The sequence below is a fragment of the Monodelphis domestica genome, chromosome 6 (assembly GCF_027887165.1).
Source record: "Monodelphis domestica isolate mMonDom1 chromosome 6, mMonDom1.pri, whole genome shotgun sequence".
In the NCBI taxonomy this organism is placed as follows: Eukaryota; Metazoa; Chordata; class Mammalia; order Didelphimorphia; family Didelphidae; genus Monodelphis; species Monodelphis domestica.
In genome coordinates, this window is record NC_077232.1 from 81,841,254 (window position 1) to 81,861,095 (window position 19,842).

Here is a 19,842-nt window from a genome sequence, read left to right on the forward strand (position 1 = left end):
AAAGAAAGTAATTTCTATTATCTTATAAATTTGCCCTATTTCAAGGTCTTCATATGGTGAAGAAAGTTGTAGAGGCCTATATATTTCTTCCTATCTAATTTATAGGAATGTTGTAAGAATAATATTAAATAGTACATATCAATACTGCAAAATACATTTCTCTTTTATGTGCAAAGTTGTCATATTTTTAGTTTGGGGGTTTGGGGAACCATTTTCTGACCCCTTGGAACTTGACAACCTGTCCCATCAAATTTCTTATGTGGGCAGTTTTAGATGCATAATAGATATTTGTCTCATTTTTGTCATACCTCATTTTTTTTTGTCCCCTACATATTTAGATCTAATATCACACAACTTTGCTACACAAATACAGCAATAAGATCTATTTTGATTTGGTTATTTTTGGTATTTCATGTTTGTGCCAAAGCGATTGAAAAAAAGGGTGACTTAGATTTTGATAGATTACTAAATGGATATTAAAATATACCTTGTTTTCTTTTCCATCTGATAAAAAAATTTCAAATTTGAATATCTTTGTGATCATATGGAATATGGTTATAATTCATAGAACTATTAATAAAGAGGCTTCTGTAATCCTTGTTCTTACAGAAGAATTTGTATGTGTGTGTGTGTATGTGTTTTGGGTTGTAGAACTTTTAAAGTATTTGATAATCTACTATAATTGTCTCTTGCCAAATTTCCTTAAAATACAGGATATTAGAATATGAACTTGTGAATTCTAGAGTTGCTTTTAGGAGTTTTTTTACCCAATTATGGTTTGCAGGTTTTCTAAGCTTAGAATTAGCATAAAAATATATTTTGTATGTACATACATTGATATATGAATCCTAGCAGTCACTGTTAATCTTTTTAATAATTATTTCCCCTTGATTTGACAGAAATAATAGAGTTCTCCTAAGCCCACCATGTTATATCTACTTAGTTTTGACTTTTTTGAAGGGAGTTGGTTTGGTGGGAATTTTTGCCTCTTCTGTTTCTAAGGAGAATCCATGGCATATTGGAGAATATGCTAGGTTCCATATCAGGAAGGCAGGGGGTCAGTTTCTTCTATGGACACTAGTTGTATGATCTTGGTTGAATACTTGACCTCTTTGAGCCATAGTTCCTTATCTGCAAAAATGAGGATAATAATGCTGCCTACCTTGGCATTGTGAGGATCAAATTAATATATAGAAAGAGTCAGCAAGCTTTAGTTTCATTTATTAGTATTTCTAATGTAAAATATCTATCTGGAGCCATTAAAGAAATGGCCTACTTTAGGGTTGACTGGTGAATTTTACAGACTCCATAAAACTTGAGGTTTCTAGATTGACCAGTTATCCATAGGAATTAGGTGCTGTAATCCTTTTAATTAGATAAGGGATAATTATAGAAATTTATCAAGGATATCATTTCATATGTTAATACCCAAACTACCCTTTAAAGTTCTATATGCCAAAACTTTCTCTAGGTATCTTATATATAGGTAGATTGTCCTAGCTTTTTCTTTTTATCCAGTCCAGAGGCCTGTGATTTGATTTTTATGGTAGACTCCAGTGTGCAAAGCACCTTCACTCAGGTATATAGTAGCAGCTTGCAGTCTTAGTCTCCTGGGTCACAGGCTCATATAACTCTTATGTGTCAGAAGCAGGACTTGAACCTTGATCTTCTGATATCATGTTTGCATTTTTCATTCTCTAATAAAGTGTTAGTAGGAGCAACTGGATAGAGAGCTAGACCTGCAGTTGGGAGGTCCTGGTTCAAATGTAGCTTCAGACACTTTCTAGCTATATGATCTTGTGTCACATAGCAAGTCACCTAACTCCAGTTGCCTAGCCCTTACTGCTTTTCTGTCTTAGATTCAGTTCGAAGACAGAACCTGGTAAAGGTTTTAAGAAAAAAGTGTTGGTAATCAGAATTCCATTTTATTCACAAGCATACTCTTGAGAATAAAATGAAATTTATAATTTTTGCTATAATAGCTTATGTAACAGTTTTCCATGCATTTCCTTGTGATCCTTTTAACAAGTTTGTGAGGCAGATAATGCAAGTGTTATTAAATGCATCATTTTGGAGATGAAGAAACTGAAACCCAGTGTTATTTGCTCATGAAACTAGATCTTGACCTCAAGTCTTCTGGTTCCAAGGCCAGTGTGTTTTTCATTTCACTGTCCTATCATCACCATCAGAGTAAAGTTTCACTGTGGTAGTCACCTTTATAGCGTTATCATTGTTTAAGAAACATGTTGTTAGTGACCCTTGGCAGGTAAAAAGCTCTTCTCTACACCTTTAGGAAATGGTTTTAGGACAACCAATTAGGTTTCCTTAATTTTATATTCAAATAAAACTTCCAGATTTAAATAGATTATGTTCTATTTTTGTGTGACAATAACAGTGCTCCTTTCCTTATTGGATTCTGAAGCACTAATACACAGGTATATCTATCTGCTCATAGTGTTACTAAGAATGCACTAAAATTGATATTGTTGAAAACAAGGAATAAAAATTGAGTAAGGTCGAGTTGGGAAATTCGATTTTTTCACTTTTGAGGAATACTATAAATAAAAAAAATATAAGCCCTGGTGTGAGGAAAACATTAAAATTTCAGAAATTGTCTCTTTAGGCACTAACTTTTTTTTTTTAAAGTAAATCATTGTGACTTACAAGTATAACTTTTTCTTCTTTTATTTAGAAATTCCCCAGAGTTTCAGAAACTTTTAGGGATTGCTATGGAGCTCTTTCTTCTGTGCAGTGATGATGCAGAATCAGATGTCAGAATGGTAGCTGATGAATGTCTCAATAAAGTTATAAAAGTAAGAACTCTGTGTGTGGTGTATGTATAGTTTTTGTGGTTTTGAGGACCACATAATAAATCTGTATATATGCAAAATTTTCTATGCTTTTTGTTGGCTTTGGTGTGCTGTGTTGATACCATTTATCAGAATATTGTAGGCACAGTGAACCATTGAGTGACAATTCAACTCCATAATATTTTTGTTTTGTTGAGGCAGAGTTCATCTAACAAATGAATATTTTTGTGTTTTTTAATTGATTGTTCTGGACACATATAATATTGTTCCTGTTGAACTGATATTATATAATTATTTTGTAGAACTTATTTTCTTGTCTTGAGCTTCTTAATTTTTTTTCTGTTGCTAACATTTTGTTCTTGGTAAGAACAGTTTGTCCTTGAATTTCTGCAAAAGATTATAAAAATTTATTGATATCCTTAACTATTGAATTTTAATCTCTTGTTATAAATAATTTAGATTATAAATATATTTACAGTTCAGAAAGAGCTATGAGCAAATTGGTATCTCTTTGCCAATGTTAGATAATTTTATAGACATAATTTGAAATTTCCAGCTAAGACTAATTTCATTTTATGATCAGCATCATGTTCTGTACCGGAGTACCACCTCTGTGATTTCTTTGGAAAAGACATTTGAATGGGAAGATTAAGACATTCTAGACTCTGCAACTGCTCCCCAACCCCCAATTATGTTCTGTAGCTGAAGTTTATTGTATGATTTTTAGAATTGTTTTTTGATACGTATTTCATGTGAGAATGACATGAAGTATCTCTTTTAACTAACAGAAGGAGAGTGTTTTGGGCAGCTAGATAGCCTAGTGGATAGAGAGCTAGGCCTAGAGGTGGGAGGTCCTGAGATCAAATCTAGTCTCTAACACTACCTAGCTGTGTGACCCTGGGGAAGTCACTAACCCCAGTTGCCTAACCCTTATTGCTCTTTTGCCTTAGAACCAATACTTAGTTTTGATTCTAAGACAGAAGGGAAAATTAAAAAAAAAAGACAATTTTCATATTTTACTTATATGCATGATTTTGTTATAGTTTGGCAAATGATTACCTATTAACTCTTATTTTGTATTAATTAGGTCTTATATATTTGTTGTGATTCATATCAGATACTTTTTTCATGAAACAAATTAAGCCTTTTAATTATCTTTTTTTGTTATAATTTTTGTCATGTTCTTCAGTAAAACATGTGTTCTGAATGTTGTTAAACTAGTCTTCATTTTCTTTAGGCTTTGATGGAATCCAATCTTCCTAGGTTACAGTTAGAGCTCTATAAAGAAATAAAAAAGGTAAATCTGTGTTTTCCCTTTAAAAAATTTTTAAAGTAATTTTATTTTCCCAATTACATGTTTTCCCAATGACATAATTTTCAACATACATTTTCCAAAATAACAAGATCTAAACTGTCTCCCTCCCTCCTTTCACAACCCTCTACTTGGAGGTGGTAATCAAATCGATATGGGCCATACATGTATTATCATGCAAATCCTTTTGGAGAGGTTGACAAATGTGTGGAATGGTATACAGAATTATTTACGCAGAGACAGAATTTTTAAAAACATTTTTAGAGGAGAGTATCATTTGGGCAAAATAGATTTTCACTATGTTGCTTTGAACAAAAAGAAGAGATGTATATATTTAATTTGACAGGTTAGAAATTCTTGGCAGTAATACTGTTAGCCGTTATGTTGCAGAAAAGGTACTGGATTTAGGGTCAGAACATATGAATATTTGTTTCCCCTTTACCTCTAATTAGCTGTGTGCACTTTCAGCAAATCATTTAACTTTATCTTGTCTCTTTACTTGTAAAATAGGTTTGATAATATTTGTTCTACCTACCACATGGAATTTTTTAAGATTCAACATAAAAGTATTATATTAGATCATAAAACAATTTATAAATTTCAGACTCAGTAGCTTTGTATGGCTTTTTTTGCATTTAATTAGCTTCCATATATAAGAACTTATTTGTCAATAGCATTCCCTTGTATAAAATCCTTTCAATACTAGAGAATATGTTACTACTAATATGTAACATATTGTTTGTTAAATTTCTTAGAATGGTGCTTCTCGAAGTCTGAGAGCTGCTCTCTGGAGATTTGCTGAACTTGCTCATCTGGTTCGACCTCAGAAGTGCAGGTAAGTTATTTGACTTTAGTGTTCAAATTAGTTTATTTTTAGTTTATGTTCCAATTCTCAGTATTTATTCGGATAAACCCATGATTTATCCTCTTCCCTCCACTAGCCAGACCTCAGTCCTGTGTAATTCTTATTTATGTCTTTGTATAATTACTTATAATATTTTGTATAATCACTTGTAATACTTTTGTGATGCAGTTCTTATCTTGTCCATCTTTTATTATCATTGGCTTCCACTTCATGGATTGCCCACCTTTTCTCATCATGCCTGTTCTTGGTGATGTTTTTCGTGTCATTTCTCATAGGTAGGCCTTTGCTAGTAATAGCATAAAACTGAGTTGCTTCAACTTGACTTCTTTCTGTTCCTTATATCAATTGTATTTTTTGATCTGGACCTGCAAGATTCCATCAGTGTTGGAAAATCCCTCCCTGTACATTCTTGTAGATTAGCAACTAGTTTGTAACTCTTAGTTTTTAAGAGTTGTCTGAAGTACTTAGGGCCGAATTACTTAATCTTGGTCACCTAGCTATTATGTGTGAAAAGTAGGACTTGAACTCAGGTCATCCTGACTCTCAAGGTAGCCTTTTATCTAATATGTTGCATCATCTCTCTCCAGAGTAATAGTGTTCTAAAAAGAAAAATACATGCCAAAAATGTTACATCTGTTTTTTAAGGTCAACCGAATAAAAAACTCAGTAAATGTATTGACAGAATTCCTCAAATAATGCCCCAAATTAGTCAAGTATTTATATATGCTTCTTGTGTCCCACTAAGCACCAGGAATTCAAACCCTGAAGTAAAAGAGTTGCTGCTCCTTGGAAGCTAGATTCCTTCTCCTCCTCCTCCTCCTTCTCCTCCTTCTTCTTTTTAAATTCTTACTTTCTATCTTAGAATCAATCCTGTGTATTGGTTCTAAGAAGAAGGGCTATGCAATGGCGGGTTAAGTGACTTGCCCAGAGTCATACAGCTGGGAAGTGTCTGAGGACAGATTTGACTCCAGGACTGATTGATGAGATGTTATATCAAACTTAACTTTATTTCTTTATAATTTCTAACCCTTGTCTTGGTTTTCTCTTTGGATTTAGGCAGATTAAGTCTAAACTGTTTTCCACAAGACAGCCTTAAATATGTGGACTGCGGACGCAGTTGTGTTCCCTATTTCTATTAACTGAAGCTTATATAATATGAACTTGAGATCCTTAACGCTCCTGATTTTTCTACTTATTAATGTTCTTCTTAAAATGTCCTTAGAATTCAGAACAGATTTTTTTCTGGTCATTCTAGAGTAGAGTAATATAGTACTCTGAAATATTCTTTGTGTTCCCTGTTTAATTTGGTCAAAAAAGGAAAACTAACTGACCTGCTTTTGACACAGGCCTTTTGTCTCTTTGTAGTGATGACTTCCTGTTCTAAATATTTACTAACCACTCTCCTAATAAAATGTTTTAGCATTTTGGGAGGGTTCAAGGTGAGGTTAACAATTGGCTTATAATTTGTTTTTTTCTACTAAAGAGTAAAATGAGAAATTTGCCCTTTTCCAGTCCAGAGAATAACACTTTACCTATACACGCCCCCCCCCCCCCCATGATGTTTCAAAATCATTAATGGTTGTATAATAGCATATGCCAATTCTTTAAGTTCACTGGGTTGTAGTACATTTCATCCTGAAGACTTAACCAATCATGGGAAGCAAGGACCTTTTTATTTTCCTAGGTACTTGGATATCTACTCTATTAATATATATTTTTTTAAATTTCCAGGATACTTCTCAGAGAAAACAGAAGCAAAATATAAATTGAGCAGTTGCATGTTTTCATCCTTTTTACCTATGCATTGGTCCTATTGCTTCTTTGAACTACCTTTTTTAAACTATTAAAATGAAAATATCCTTTTCATGTTTTCTTGCCAGCTTAACTCATTTTGCTTCTAAATGTTTCTTGCACTATTCTTATAAGACCACACTGTATTTTTTTAATTTGCTTACTACTTATCTTTTGAATATCCAAATTGGTTAGTGAGTTCCCTGTGTATCTATATGAATTCATATATATATCTTAGTCTCTTTAGATAATTATCAGAATATTAAGAATAAAGTAGAATAATCCTTTTTTTTCTCTTGGAAGAATACTAGGCCTGGAGTGAAAAAGACCTTAGTTCAAATGTGGCCTCAGACACTTATTAGCAAAGTGACCTTGAGCAAATCACTTAAAATGTATTTATCAACAGTAAAATGGGGATTTTTACCTGCAATACTGACCTGCTAGGATTGTTGTGAAGATTAAAGGAGATAATATTTGTAAAGCACTTAGCATGGTCTCTGGCAACTAGTAGGGACTATATAAATATTTCTCTTGCCTTCCCCCTAGAATTGTTCTTATTTTTTAAATCAGAATTTAATTCTTCACAACTTCTTAATATTCTTTAGCTACCTTGTCCTCTATAATTATAGGCCTTGATCCTATTTGTCCTTGTTTGTACTTTTCAAAAGCTCTTTTCTCCAAGTCTAGAGTACATGTCAGACCATTCTCTGCTTTATTCCTCAGCTGTCAAGAACTCTTAAAATAAAGTAGTCACTTCTCTTTAAGGTTTTCATTATTTCCAGTCTATTATTCCACTTTTTTGTTGATGAGAGTTAAAATCATAATATTAGTTTTCTCTGTTGTTCTATTTTTAAAGGAGGAAATTATCATTGTATGACAAGAAATTATTAGTTGCTCTATTTTGCAGGGAAATGGAACTAGAAGATACATAGATAATTGATTTTGCCATTACTATGTCAGTCTTCCATGCCAGGCTTTTTATTGGTTTTATTCCTCATTTTTTTGTCCATGTGGTTATGAAATATACTGTAAAGAAATATTCTTCCCTTTCTGCCTCCTTTTGTCTTCACCCAAATGCTGTCCATGCTTAGTTCCTGAACTTTTTCATATACATTTAATTACTAGCATCAAATACTAATTGTTCCCTTTTTTTTCTTTGGAATAATGTATGCCTTTTCAAAACCATGTTCCAATTATGGAACCTATATGATAAAGAATCAGTGATTATGGATCCTTCATGACAAAGAATTGGCAATTTTCCTGTGAAGGCAAATTTGTCTCTTTGGATTAGAATCTCTAGCTGTGAATAAATATCAAAGGAGGCTTTTTCTTTATCCCCAGTTATGATATGTTAAGGTTTTTTCTTGTCAGAATTGAGCAGACTGAATAATTAATACACTTTTCATGTTTGCAGACCATATTTGGTAAACCTTTTGCCTTGTCTGACTCGAATAAGCAAGCGAACAGAAGAATCTGTACAAGAGACTTTGGCAGCTGCTATACCCAAAATTATGGCATCTTTTGGAAACTTTGCAAATGACAATGAAATTAAGGTATGATTGCTTTCTGTAAGTGCATGAACTTGAGAATAATCCCATAGATTTGTGGTTTGTGACTAAGCGGTCTTTTGAGATTTATTGCTAAGGAATATCCTATTTATTTATTTTAAGATTCTTTTTATCCCAATTACATGTAAAAACAATCTTTAAACATTTGTTCTTGAAAGTTTTGAGTTCCAAATTCCATCTCTTTCTTCCTCCTCTCCCCCCTCATGGAGAAGGCAAGCAATTTGATAGAGGTATACCTGCACAGTAATGCAAATCATATTTTAAGATAAATAAAGTTTCTGGTGAAATATATTTTCCATTTTTCAAACTGCTTCTAAATTTCATCAGATTTACCCAGCGTCATATAGCTAATAAGTATCTAAGGCCACATATGAACTCAAGTCTTCCTGATTCCAGGCCCAGAGTTCTATACACTAAGACACCTAGGTACCTCCAGGGATAACTTGTCAATAGGAAATTCTCCAAACCTTTTTCAGTGAACAGATTTGAACCATCCAATTTTAAAGGATAGTCCTCCACAACTAAGCCAAAATGTATTTCCAGGGAATTCTCTTAACTAAGGAAAACCATTCTTTGAAGTTCTCTGAAGACAAGAATAAGCATTTAATAAATGTTAGTCAACTGACTGACAAGCACCACACGGTTATTGTAATTCTAATTCCACATAACTGAGTAGGTTTTAGAATCTCAGAAATTTTAGCTTTGGAATATCCTCAAAGGACATCCATTCTATCCATACCAGGGCAGAAATCTCAGTATAATAATCCAAGGAATGGTCGTCTAGCATACACTTAAAGACCTCAAGGCATGGGTAACTCACTACCTTTTAAATAGACCATTCCATATTTGTACAGCAGTTATGCTGAGCTAAACTCTTGGTTTTGTTGGTTTTTAACTATTGGCTTCCTAATTGTACTCAGTGCTCTGTAGAGCAAAAAAAAAAAGGAAACGGAAAAGTTGTCCTTCTTTCAAACAATACCACCAACATGAAGAATGCTCTTATATTGTCCCCTCCATTTTTTTGGCTTTAGGATAAAAGTCCTTCATTCCTTCATTAGTTCCTGGGATATGAATTTAAATCTCCTCACCATCCTGATTAGATAGAATTAATCTCCAGTTCAGTCATCTGCTGACTATAGGACCTTGAGCAAGACACTTAATCTCTCCTAAACTCAAATGGTTCATTAGTCAAATGAGTAAGCAGAGTGAAAGGGTTGCTAAGGTTCCCTTCTGACTCTGCTTTTGCCATGGATAACATTTTTCATCATGAGTCCTTTGTGGATATCTTGGGAACTTGCTTTGCCAACCTTCACAATCAATCATTGTATAATATTTTTGCTACTGTATACATTGTTCTTGTTCTACTTACTTCATTTTGCATCAATTCATATACATCTTTCTAGATTTTTCAGAACTCACTCTGTTTGTCATTTCTTATGGTGCAATAGTATTCCATTGTGACCATACACCACATTTGCTAATTCATTCCCCAGGCACTTATATTCTAATGGAAAAAATAACAGGTACATTTATAAGTATATACATAAGAAGAAATATTTTCATATATTTGTGTATATGTATATGTGTGTATACACAGGCATGTTTGTGTTGAGACATGTGGAGTTCAAGATATCTCCAGAAGGTTGAAGAAAAAAGTTATTATTAACACACTCTGTTTTAGGCATAAGTTTGCCAGAAACAATTTTATTTAATTCATCATTGTTCCAAATTCTGCCCATTTCCAGTTTGGAGGAAGAGGAGTCCCAACTGGCAAAATTTCCTTACTCTGTTCTCCACTGACCCCTCCCCATGTGCTCTCACAAATAACTTGGCCTCAAATCATTTAAGGTAACAGAGGGATCTTGAATAAGGTTAAATACAGTAACTTCAAACTGTAGCATTTTAGAACAATAATAATTACCCCGTTTGTTGTTTATTTTAGTCAAGTTACTCAGGTGTTCTTGTAACAAAGTGATCTGCTTCTCTAGGATCAGTACTTTAATCTTTTCTCAGTAGAGAAAGATGGGTCAGAGAGTCTTAGCTTCAGAGATTGGGAAGAGGACAAGGCTCCCAATAGCTCAATCCAATCACTTGAGTTCAAAGGGAAATGATCTAAAAAAGATATGAGTATTTTTTTGTTGATGTTTTAGTTGTCATCTTTATGTCTCCTTAAGAAGAGCCTTTTGTCTTATTCTACCTTCAAAACTAGAAGTCAGGAAGAGGTATTTTAGACCAGGGAAATACCATTTCTAAATATTTCTAGATAAAATAAAAGGGCATTTTTAATGTTTTCATAGGGACATTCATTTTGAAATTAATGTTTGCTTAGAGGTCAAGGAATTGATGAATATATGGATCTGTTGATCATCTGTGTAGGGATGATAGTTAATCCCATAGGCTGATATGGTTACCAAAAAAGTGAGTGTAGAAGAAGAGAGCCAGGACCTTGGGGAACGCAGAGAGCTGAGTATGACCTGTAGGTTATGAGACAGAAAAGGAAACTTAAGAAAAACCATTCAGACAGGTAAGATGTAAACCAGGGGAGAGTAATGTCAAAAACACCAAGAGAGAAGAAGAGTGTCTTGGAGGAGTAGGTGATCATCAGTATCAAGTGAAGTAAAATAGATTGAAAAGGATTAAGAATTGAGTTAAGACTATTAGATTTGGTACTTGGAATTATTGCTAACTTTGGAGAGATTCTCTTTCTGTTGACTGTTTTTGTTTGCCTATTAAGCATTTGCTAAGTATTAACCTAGGACCTCCTATCTTTAGACTATTGCTGCTCCCCCTAATGATCCTTTAAATGCTAAATTTAATTGCTTTTTCTCAATCCCCATCTTTCTTGACCTCTGGATAGCTTTGACACTGTTGGTTATCTGTTTCTCCTTTACACTGTCTTCTCTTTAGGCTTCTGGGACACAGCTATCTCCTGGTTCTCCTCTTACCTGTTTGCCTCAGCCTTCTCAGCTTTTAGCTAGATCTCCATCCAGGTCAAACTTGTTACTATGAATGGCCCCTTGGGTTCTGTCCTGGATCCTTCTCTTGTTAACATTATTTCACTAGCTGATCTTATCAGCTCCCATGGATTCATCTCTTATCTTTATGTAGATGGTTATCAGGTTTATTTCTCCAGTTCATATCTTTTTCTGGACACTGCCTACTGGACATCTTGAATTGAATGTCTCATAAATAATGTCATCTCAATATGTACAAAATCAGAACTCATTACCTTTCCTGACAAATTCTCTCCTAATTTCCTGTTATTGTTGAAGGAACCAACATCCTACTAGGCCTCCATTCTCTCAATGGACATTTCATCATTGACTTCTTCCTCCCATCTTCATCAACATCTTTCCTGTGTATAAATGGAGGTTTTGAACCTTTGACTTCATTCCCCAGAAATCCTTAGTATTTCCCCAAATTCCCTATAATCTCTCCTGAGTCTCCACCTTGGTGAGATCACATTATTGGTATTTAATGCATCAACGCCTCCCACAGTCTCTTTTTTGCATGATGTAGCATCAGCAGTGATGGTGGTAAAGTGGAGAAAATTTGAACATGGCTAACCAGCCATGGGCCTGTGGTTTTTATTTTGTATCTTTTTTATTCCTTGATTTCTAATGATTATTTAATAAACCTCATAAAATATATTTTTATTATAGAACATAATTTTAGATTTTACACCCATGTGTTCCCATATCTATCCTTTGATACTACACCACCCTATTGACCTATATGATCCTGGCTGGTTTTCCTGCCCACTCCATTTCATAATTTGTCAAGGTGATCTGAAAGTACAGTTCTGATCCTATCATTTCTTCGTATACCCAACTCCAGTGGTTTCCTCTTACTTCCAGGATTGAATATAAAATTCTCTGTTTGATTTGGCCACAGTTTTCTAACATCCTGGGGGGTATGTCCACAATGTACTCTGAGATTTAGTGACATTGGCTTTCTTACTGTTCCTTGAGCAAGGCACCTCAGCTCCTGTCTTTTCTTTTCTGTCCTGTGTTTTTCTTTTTGTTTCTGACTCTTGCCTATGCCTGAAACTCTCCTTCCTCATCTTGGCTTCCTAAACTTCCTGTCTTTCTTCATATCTCAGCTAAAGTCTTGCCTTTTGCAAAAGAACTTTCCCGATCCCTCTCAGTTCTAGTGCCAGCCTCCTGATAGTATTTCCAGTTTATTTTGTATGTCTTTTTGTGTGTGGTGTGTAGTTGTATACTAGTTGTATGTAGTTGTATAATGTTTCCCCCATTAGATCATAAGCTCCTTGGAAGCTAGGGATTGCCCTTTGCTTCCCCAGCCCCCAGCACAGTGCCTGACCCTTAGCAGGCACTCAATAAATGTTTATACTGATTGCAACACTTGCCCCTTTATGTAGATGGCTTATTGAGTTCCTGTGGCTAAAATTTTTTTTTCATCTATTTGTCAGTTGATCATCTTCACTATTGATAAATCTCTCTGCAGATAGTTTGGCTAGCTCTCTGTTGACAAACGTTCCATTCATCTCTTGGAAGCCTTTGTAATTTAGTAGGGCCAACTAGAACTTGTGGTCCCCCAGAACAGACTAAAAACAACAACCCAGGGTCAGCACTCCACCATGATGAAGCACTTAGCAGAAGTTTGATTAAATTTACTTAGGAGACTGCTAGGTCTTCTATTGGATAGAGCACTTTACCTGGAGTTAGGAACATCTGAGTTCAAATTTGACTTCACACACTTAACTAGCTGTATGACTTTGGGCATTAACTTCTCTGCCTCAGTTTCCTCACCTATAAAATGAGGATAATAATAACACCTATTTCCCAGGGCTGCTTTGACTCAAATGAGATATTAATAAAATACTCAGCATAGAACTTGGCACCATATTTGGTGTTTCTTTCCCACTTCCTTTAAAAAAATCGCTTGACTTTATCATTGTCAATTAAGGATACCAGCTTAAATGGTGGCTATTACATAACTGGATGCCATTTTGGCTCATTTATGAAGTTTATTTATTTTTCAATAACTCTTTCCTTCCATCTTAGGAAGGATACTAAATATTGGTTCCAAGGCAGAAAAGTGATAAGTGTTAGGCAGAAAGTGACTTGCCTAGCTCACATAACTCAGAAGTGTTGGAGAGCAAATTTGGACACAGGATCTCACGTCTCCAGGCCTGGTCATCTATCCACTGAGCCACCCCCCCATCTATCTCTTTATGACTATTTAAATTCAGAGAAGCTTGACTTTATATACTCTTAACTTTCATTGTATTTTCAAAGTAATGGTTATGGCATAAAAGTATAATAATTATAAATTTATATTTAAATTGAAATGATAGTTTTTTATGAAAGTAATGTTTTCATGTGAATTTTGAATTGCAAGGAAATAATATTTTCTTTTTTTCTACATCAATGCCTTCTCCTTTGGCAAACTCTTTCCCCTTCTCTCCCCTCCCCTTCCTCTTTCCTTATCTGTAAAATGAAGGAGGTTGGACTGAATGACCTATGACATTTTTCAGTTTTAACAGTTAATAAAGATATTAAAAAACCAGGTGTAACGATTTATATTTTCCATTTTGATTGTATTGATGTTATAGATTCAAGAATTGATGGAATAGTTCCATCAAGTTTCAGGAAAACTGTAACCACTTGAAAAATATTCCTTTGTCTTCATATGAGTTTCTTTAGTTTTTTTTGTAATTTTGTCATTATAGGTTTTATTAAAAGCTTTCATAGCGAATCTCAAGTCAAGTTCCCCTACAATACGACGAACAGCAGCTGGATCAGCAGTGAGCATCTGCCAGCATTCAAGGAGGACACAGTATTTTTATACCTGGTTACTTAATGTACTTTTAGGTAAGGTGAAAATTAAAAAAAACTAAAAAACCCTTTACTGTCTGTCTTAAAATTGATACTAAGTATTGGTTACAAGGCAGAAGATGCTAAGAGCTACAGGGCCACACAGCTAGGATGTATCTGAGGCTACATTAAAACCCAGAGGTGAAAATAAAATGTTAAGACATACTAGAGGCTCTGTGGTTTTTAGAAAGGAAGCAAAATTAATGAAAAGGTGAGAGGAAAAAACTAATGATGAAAGTCATTCTCTTAAACTGGATTTTTATGAAAACTTAGCTAGCTTTGTGGATCATAGCCCTGACATTTTCTGATTGGTTAATATTAAACCTGAAGAGGCATTATGATATAGAGATAGAGAGTTGGCTTTGGATCCAAGAAGACTTGGCTATAAGGCCTAGCTCTGGCCCATACTGGCTGTATGATTGGGAGAGTCAGTGAATCTCCCATGTTTTATCCTAGGCCATTCAAAATCAAAGTGGCAGAGAATAACTTCTTCCTAGTTTGGGGGTTTTGTCTTCTGAGAGTTCCTTCTGCTACTGAAATCATAGGAAGTCTTTCTATATGATTTCTCTAGCTCCCTTCAGCATTACTTGAAGTTTGGAGATTTCCACGAGAGACACTGCTTGTATCTTGTATTCTCTATTTTTTTTCCTTGTAGTTTTCTTTAAAGGTTCAGCTCAGATGTTATTCATCCTCTTCTTCTTCTTCCTCCTCCTCCTCCTCCTTCTCTTCCTCCTCCTCCTTCTACTCCTCGTCCTCCTCTATTACTCTGTGAAAAATTTCCTTGACTCCAGGTTTCCAGATGTTCCTGGTAAAGAATAATTTCTCTTTCCTCAAATTTGTCTAGCACACTTTTCTAGATCTCTCTTTTGCCCTTATTGTGTTCTACTTCTTGTGTCATTGGCATCTCTTGGCTTGTAGAGTATAACCTTCTTGTGGATAAGGACTCTTATCTTATTTCATAGTTATCACTTCTGTGCTTAGCAAAAAGCTATTTTAAATTTGTTGAATTAAATTCGGGTAGTCCAACATAATGTCAGTAGAAAACCCCAATTGATAGAATGGGGATTTTAATTAAAATATTTCTTGAATGCTTGTTGTATTCAAGACCTATGTTCTGTTTAGTGGAGAATTCAAAGAAGAATAAGGCATAGTACTCAGCTTCATGGAGATTACAGTCCAGTTGGATAGATAAGATGTATACAGAATGAAAGGACATAAGCAATGTTCTTATTTTGTTCTAGAGATGGAGATATCACTTGCACCTGATAAAACTGGAAGGCCTTTGCCAAAGTGAGATGATGTTTGAAGGATGGGGAAGAAGTGGACAGGCAGAGTTATGAGGAAGGATATATTAGGTGGAGAATAGTATATAATGTGAAGTTCTAGTTCAGTTTACAAATACTGTGAAGCCCCTTTATGAAAATTCTAGACATTGACTCATAGTAGGAATGGGTATTACTTTGAGTAATATTCACATGGTATTGTGTTCTTCAGGAGAAATGTCAGACATGTAGGTGGGATAGCCCCATAAAACTCCTGAGCCTCAACCAGATTAAAAAATATTTGGGAAATATGTATATAGGGTTAGATAAAAACGAAATACAATATAGGTAATGTTAACTCATGCTTTTCTAAGTTAGTATGATGTCCTGAAGGATCCATTTTTATTTGAGTTTGACACCGCTGTTTTTAGCAGTAATATGGATGTTATTTTTTTGCTTTAATATCCTCCTTTAAATGGAATATTTCTGTATTTGAAAGTTATTCTCTTTTTGAAAATGACACAGAACTGTTGGATGGTTAAGCTGTTAATTAGTTGTTAACATCTTTGCTCTTTTGTAGGCTTATTGGTTCCTGTTGAGGAGGAGCATTCCACTCTCTTTATTCTTGGAGTATTGCTCACTTTGAGGTATTTGATCCCTTTGCTCCAACAGCAAGTCAAGGACATGAGTTTGAAAGGGAGCTTTGGGGTCACACGAAAAGAAACGGAAATATCACCTTCTACAGATCAGCTCATCCAGGTAAACATGATTCTGAAATAATGATGGCAATTAACTGTTTGAATGGCCAACAAAGGAAGGTTCTTGGTGAGATGACTAATATTGAGGATTAATCAGTTAAGAATATTGATTAAGGACCAACTATATGGCAGACTCTGCTAGACTCTGGAGAGTACAAAGAGAGAAGGAATCCTTTTTTGCAAGTAGTTACATTCAAATGGAGGAGACAAGTACATGTAAAATATACATATTTGATAAATAAAGTTAGTAAATACAAAATATATGCAAAGTAATTGAATACATGGTAATTCAAGAGGGAGGATACTAACATTTGAGAAATCAGTAAAAAATTCATGTAGAGGATGAATGTTAAAAGTTAAAGGAAGAAAGGGACTCTGGGAGACAGAGGTAAGGAGATGCTTTTTCCAATCATCGGGGTTGAACAGAACAAAGGCATAGGGGTGGCAGGTTGTTTACCTCTTGTATAGGGAACAAGAGGAAGGCCTGGTTGGCTGGATTTCAGAGTATGTGAGGGAGAACAATGTTTAATTAGGCTGGAAAGACAGTTTGGAGCCAGGTTGTTAGGGTTTAAAAAGCTGAGTAGAAGAGTCTTATCTTAGAAGCAATAAGAAGTAACTGGAATTGGTTGATTTACTTGGCCAGATTTGCATTTATGGAAAATTACTTTAGCAACAGTGAGAAGGATGGATTGGAGTAGACACAGTTAGGAGGCTGCTACAGTGAATCTAGGCAATAGTTGATAAAGGTCTGAACTAAGGCCATTGCTGCATGAGTAGAGGCAAGAGTCAGAGAGAAGAGATGTGGAAATAGATGTGGCAAGATTTGGCGACTGCCTCAATTGGTAGAATGAGGAAGACTGAGGAGTTGAAGAGTTTTAGACATGCTGTGGTCCTGAGGACCTCATTTAGACATTTAAGATGTTTCTGATACATCTAGTTTGAAATGACCTTTACATAGTTACAGATATGGGACTGAAGTTCACAAAAACTAGTAATATGTTGGCCATTGGTAGATAGGGACTTCTTATACAGGCATACATTATAGCTATTTGTGGGTCTGATTCCAGCCTACCGCAGCAAAGCAATTATTACAATACAGTGAGTCTGCCCTTTACTGTACTTTATTAAGTATGCAGTAGTATTGCATTTAAAAAAGCAATATGCATATCTTAATTTAAAAATGTTTAATTGCTAAAAACAAATGCCAGCCATCATCTAAGCATTCAGGGAGTCATAATCTTTTTGCTGCTATTTAATGACTGCTGACTGATCAGAGTGATAGTTACTGAAGGTTGGGTTGAATCTGGAAATTTCTTACAATAATACAACAATGAAATTTACCAAATCAATTGACTTTTTTTCACTTGTAATGTTAGAAGCTATGTTGTTAATTGACCCAATCTCAATATTGTTGTGTCTCAAGGAATAGGGAGGTTTGAGAGGAGGGAGAGCTTTTAATACATGCCTTATCTGTTAATCTATCTACCTCCCTACCTCTCTCTACCCTTATCTGGGAAACAAGTGGTGATCACAAAGGTGTGACCTGATGCTATCAAAATTAGTTGATAGAAACATCCATTCTCTCATAAAGGGTTCCAATTCAGAATGCCCTGGCTCACTGAAGAACTCAGAGGTGGATCAAATCATTGGATTCGAAATCTATTATGCGTCAAATATAGTTGGGCCTAGTTATTACCAAAGAAGAGGTCGATTGTTTGCTTTTCTGCTTTTAAAATATGATTATATTTCCTTGTTTTTTAAAACATGGTTGCTGAACTGGTAGATCAGGGCACTCTATAGTTATATTTTGCCTGAATTTTAATAAAGTATTTGTGCAAAGATGCAGAAATGCACAGTTGATATCTAAATGGATTTGGAAATATATATGTTATAAGATGGGGAGACTTAGCCTAACATATATTTGGTGAATTTTTCTATTCATCAAGGTGACACAAAATAATTGTGGTTCCTGTTCCCCACTCACATATGCATAGTCAAGTAGAAGAGATCCACACTTTAACCATGTATGGAAATTCTCTTTTTTTTTTTACCATGAGCCTAGCTTTCTACCCATTGTGCCTTTATATTTTTCTTATTATCAATGACTTGGATAAAAAGCATCATTGGCATGCTTGCAAATGATCTAAAACTTGGAAAGATACACTAGATGATAGTCAAGAGTTCTTGAAAGACTGAAACATTGGGCCAAATCAGATGTACCCTGGGAAAAGGGGGTGGATAAGGGAGGAAGTGTCAGGTTTGTGTCAGGTTTTCCTGCTTCCTTATGGGTTCTGGGATATCTGAGGGAGGGGGCCTGTGGTTGGTTAGAAAAGGGGGAAAGGACTTGGGAATGTTCATGGGGAGAAGGGAATACAGAAGCATTTGAAATGGAAAGGTTGACTTGTGGAAGAGCCTTTAGACACCTTATCTGGCCCCACAGGGCAGAACTATAAGCAGTGGGTGGAAATGCAAAGAAGTGAATATAGGCTTAATATAAAGAAACATTTCCTAGAGATTAAAGATATCCATAACTGTCTTGGGCTGCCTTTGAAGCTAGTGAGTCTCTCTTCATTCAAGCAAAGATAGGATGACTATTATTTAAGATATCTTAGTGTTTGTAGAGAACATTCTTTTACAAGTATAATTTGAATTAAGTGATCACTGAGGTCTCTTCCACTACTAAATGCTGTGGTTCCATGATTTCTTTGGACTTAGATTCTTCTTCAGTAAACTACAGGGATTGAACTAGATAATTTTTAAAGATTCCTTCTAATGCTCAAAATCTTTATTTCTTTTTTTCAGGATTATTGTTCCGTAGGACCAAAGCACTTTAAATTTTTTGTGATACATATTTTTCTACATAATAATTTTATTTGGCACTCATATTATCAGTAGTGAATTAAAAAATTCCATTTCTGAATGCAATCCTAATAATATATATATATATATATATATATATATATATATATATATATATATATATATATATATATATATATATATATATATATATATATATATATATATATATATATATATTCATGTACTAAAAGGTCACTGAGTTAAGGATTTTCGATTACCCTTGTAGGTCTCATCTGGTATAGTTTGGATAACTGAAATTCATGGGCATAAAACTAACCTCCTTTAAGCCTCCTCCCACCTAAAATAAACAAATAAATAGATACATTCTGCTGTGGCTTTTTTGGTTTTTAGGTATATGAATTGACCTTGCATTACACCCAGCATCAAGACCATAATGTTGTAACTGGAGCATTAGAACTATTGCAGCAACTTTTCAAAACACCTCCAGTTGAGCTTCTCCAAGCCCTGACTACTGCAGGTGGTTTTGGACAGGTCAATGTGACCAAAGAAGAATTTAGTAGAAGTCGCAGTGGGAGTATTGTAGAACTTATAGGTAAGTTATTTGGAATATTAAGCTTTTCCATTACTTTTTGGATGATGTATTTTCCATTGTTTATTTAATTTTTATAAAAGTATTATTTGTTACTTATTTTATTTAAAAATAAATATCAGAATATATATCTTCATTTTAAGATTCCTTTGTACTTGAAATATCATAATTGAGTATACATATATATATATTTTAATAATCATTAAAATCCCAACAAAATTCCC

General features: G+C 34.5%; 1 protein-coding gene across 2 annotated transcripts in view; it reads left to right on the forward strand.

Annotated features, from left to right (window-relative positions):
• The window catches only part of HTT (huntingtin), a 195,767-nt gene that overhangs the window by 18,719 nt on the left and 157,206 nt on the right, over positions 1 to 19,842 (forward strand). For both annotated transcript variants that reach the window (XM_001364825.5, XM_056802364.1), the window contains exons 3-9: positions 2,693 to 2,813; positions 4,048 to 4,107; positions 4,878 to 4,957; positions 8,193 to 8,331; positions 14,042 to 14,183; positions 16,029 to 16,207; positions 19,420 to 19,621. In XM_001364825.5, the coding sequence (XP_001364862.1) occupies positions 2,693 to 2,813; positions 4,048 to 4,107; positions 4,878 to 4,957; positions 8,193 to 8,331; positions 14,042 to 14,183; positions 16,029 to 16,207; positions 19,420 to 19,621 (923 nt within the window). The remainder of the gene's footprint in view (positions 1 to 2,692; positions 2,814 to 4,047; positions 4,108 to 4,877; positions 4,958 to 8,192; positions 8,332 to 14,041; positions 14,184 to 16,028; positions 16,208 to 19,419; positions 19,622 to 19,842) is intronic.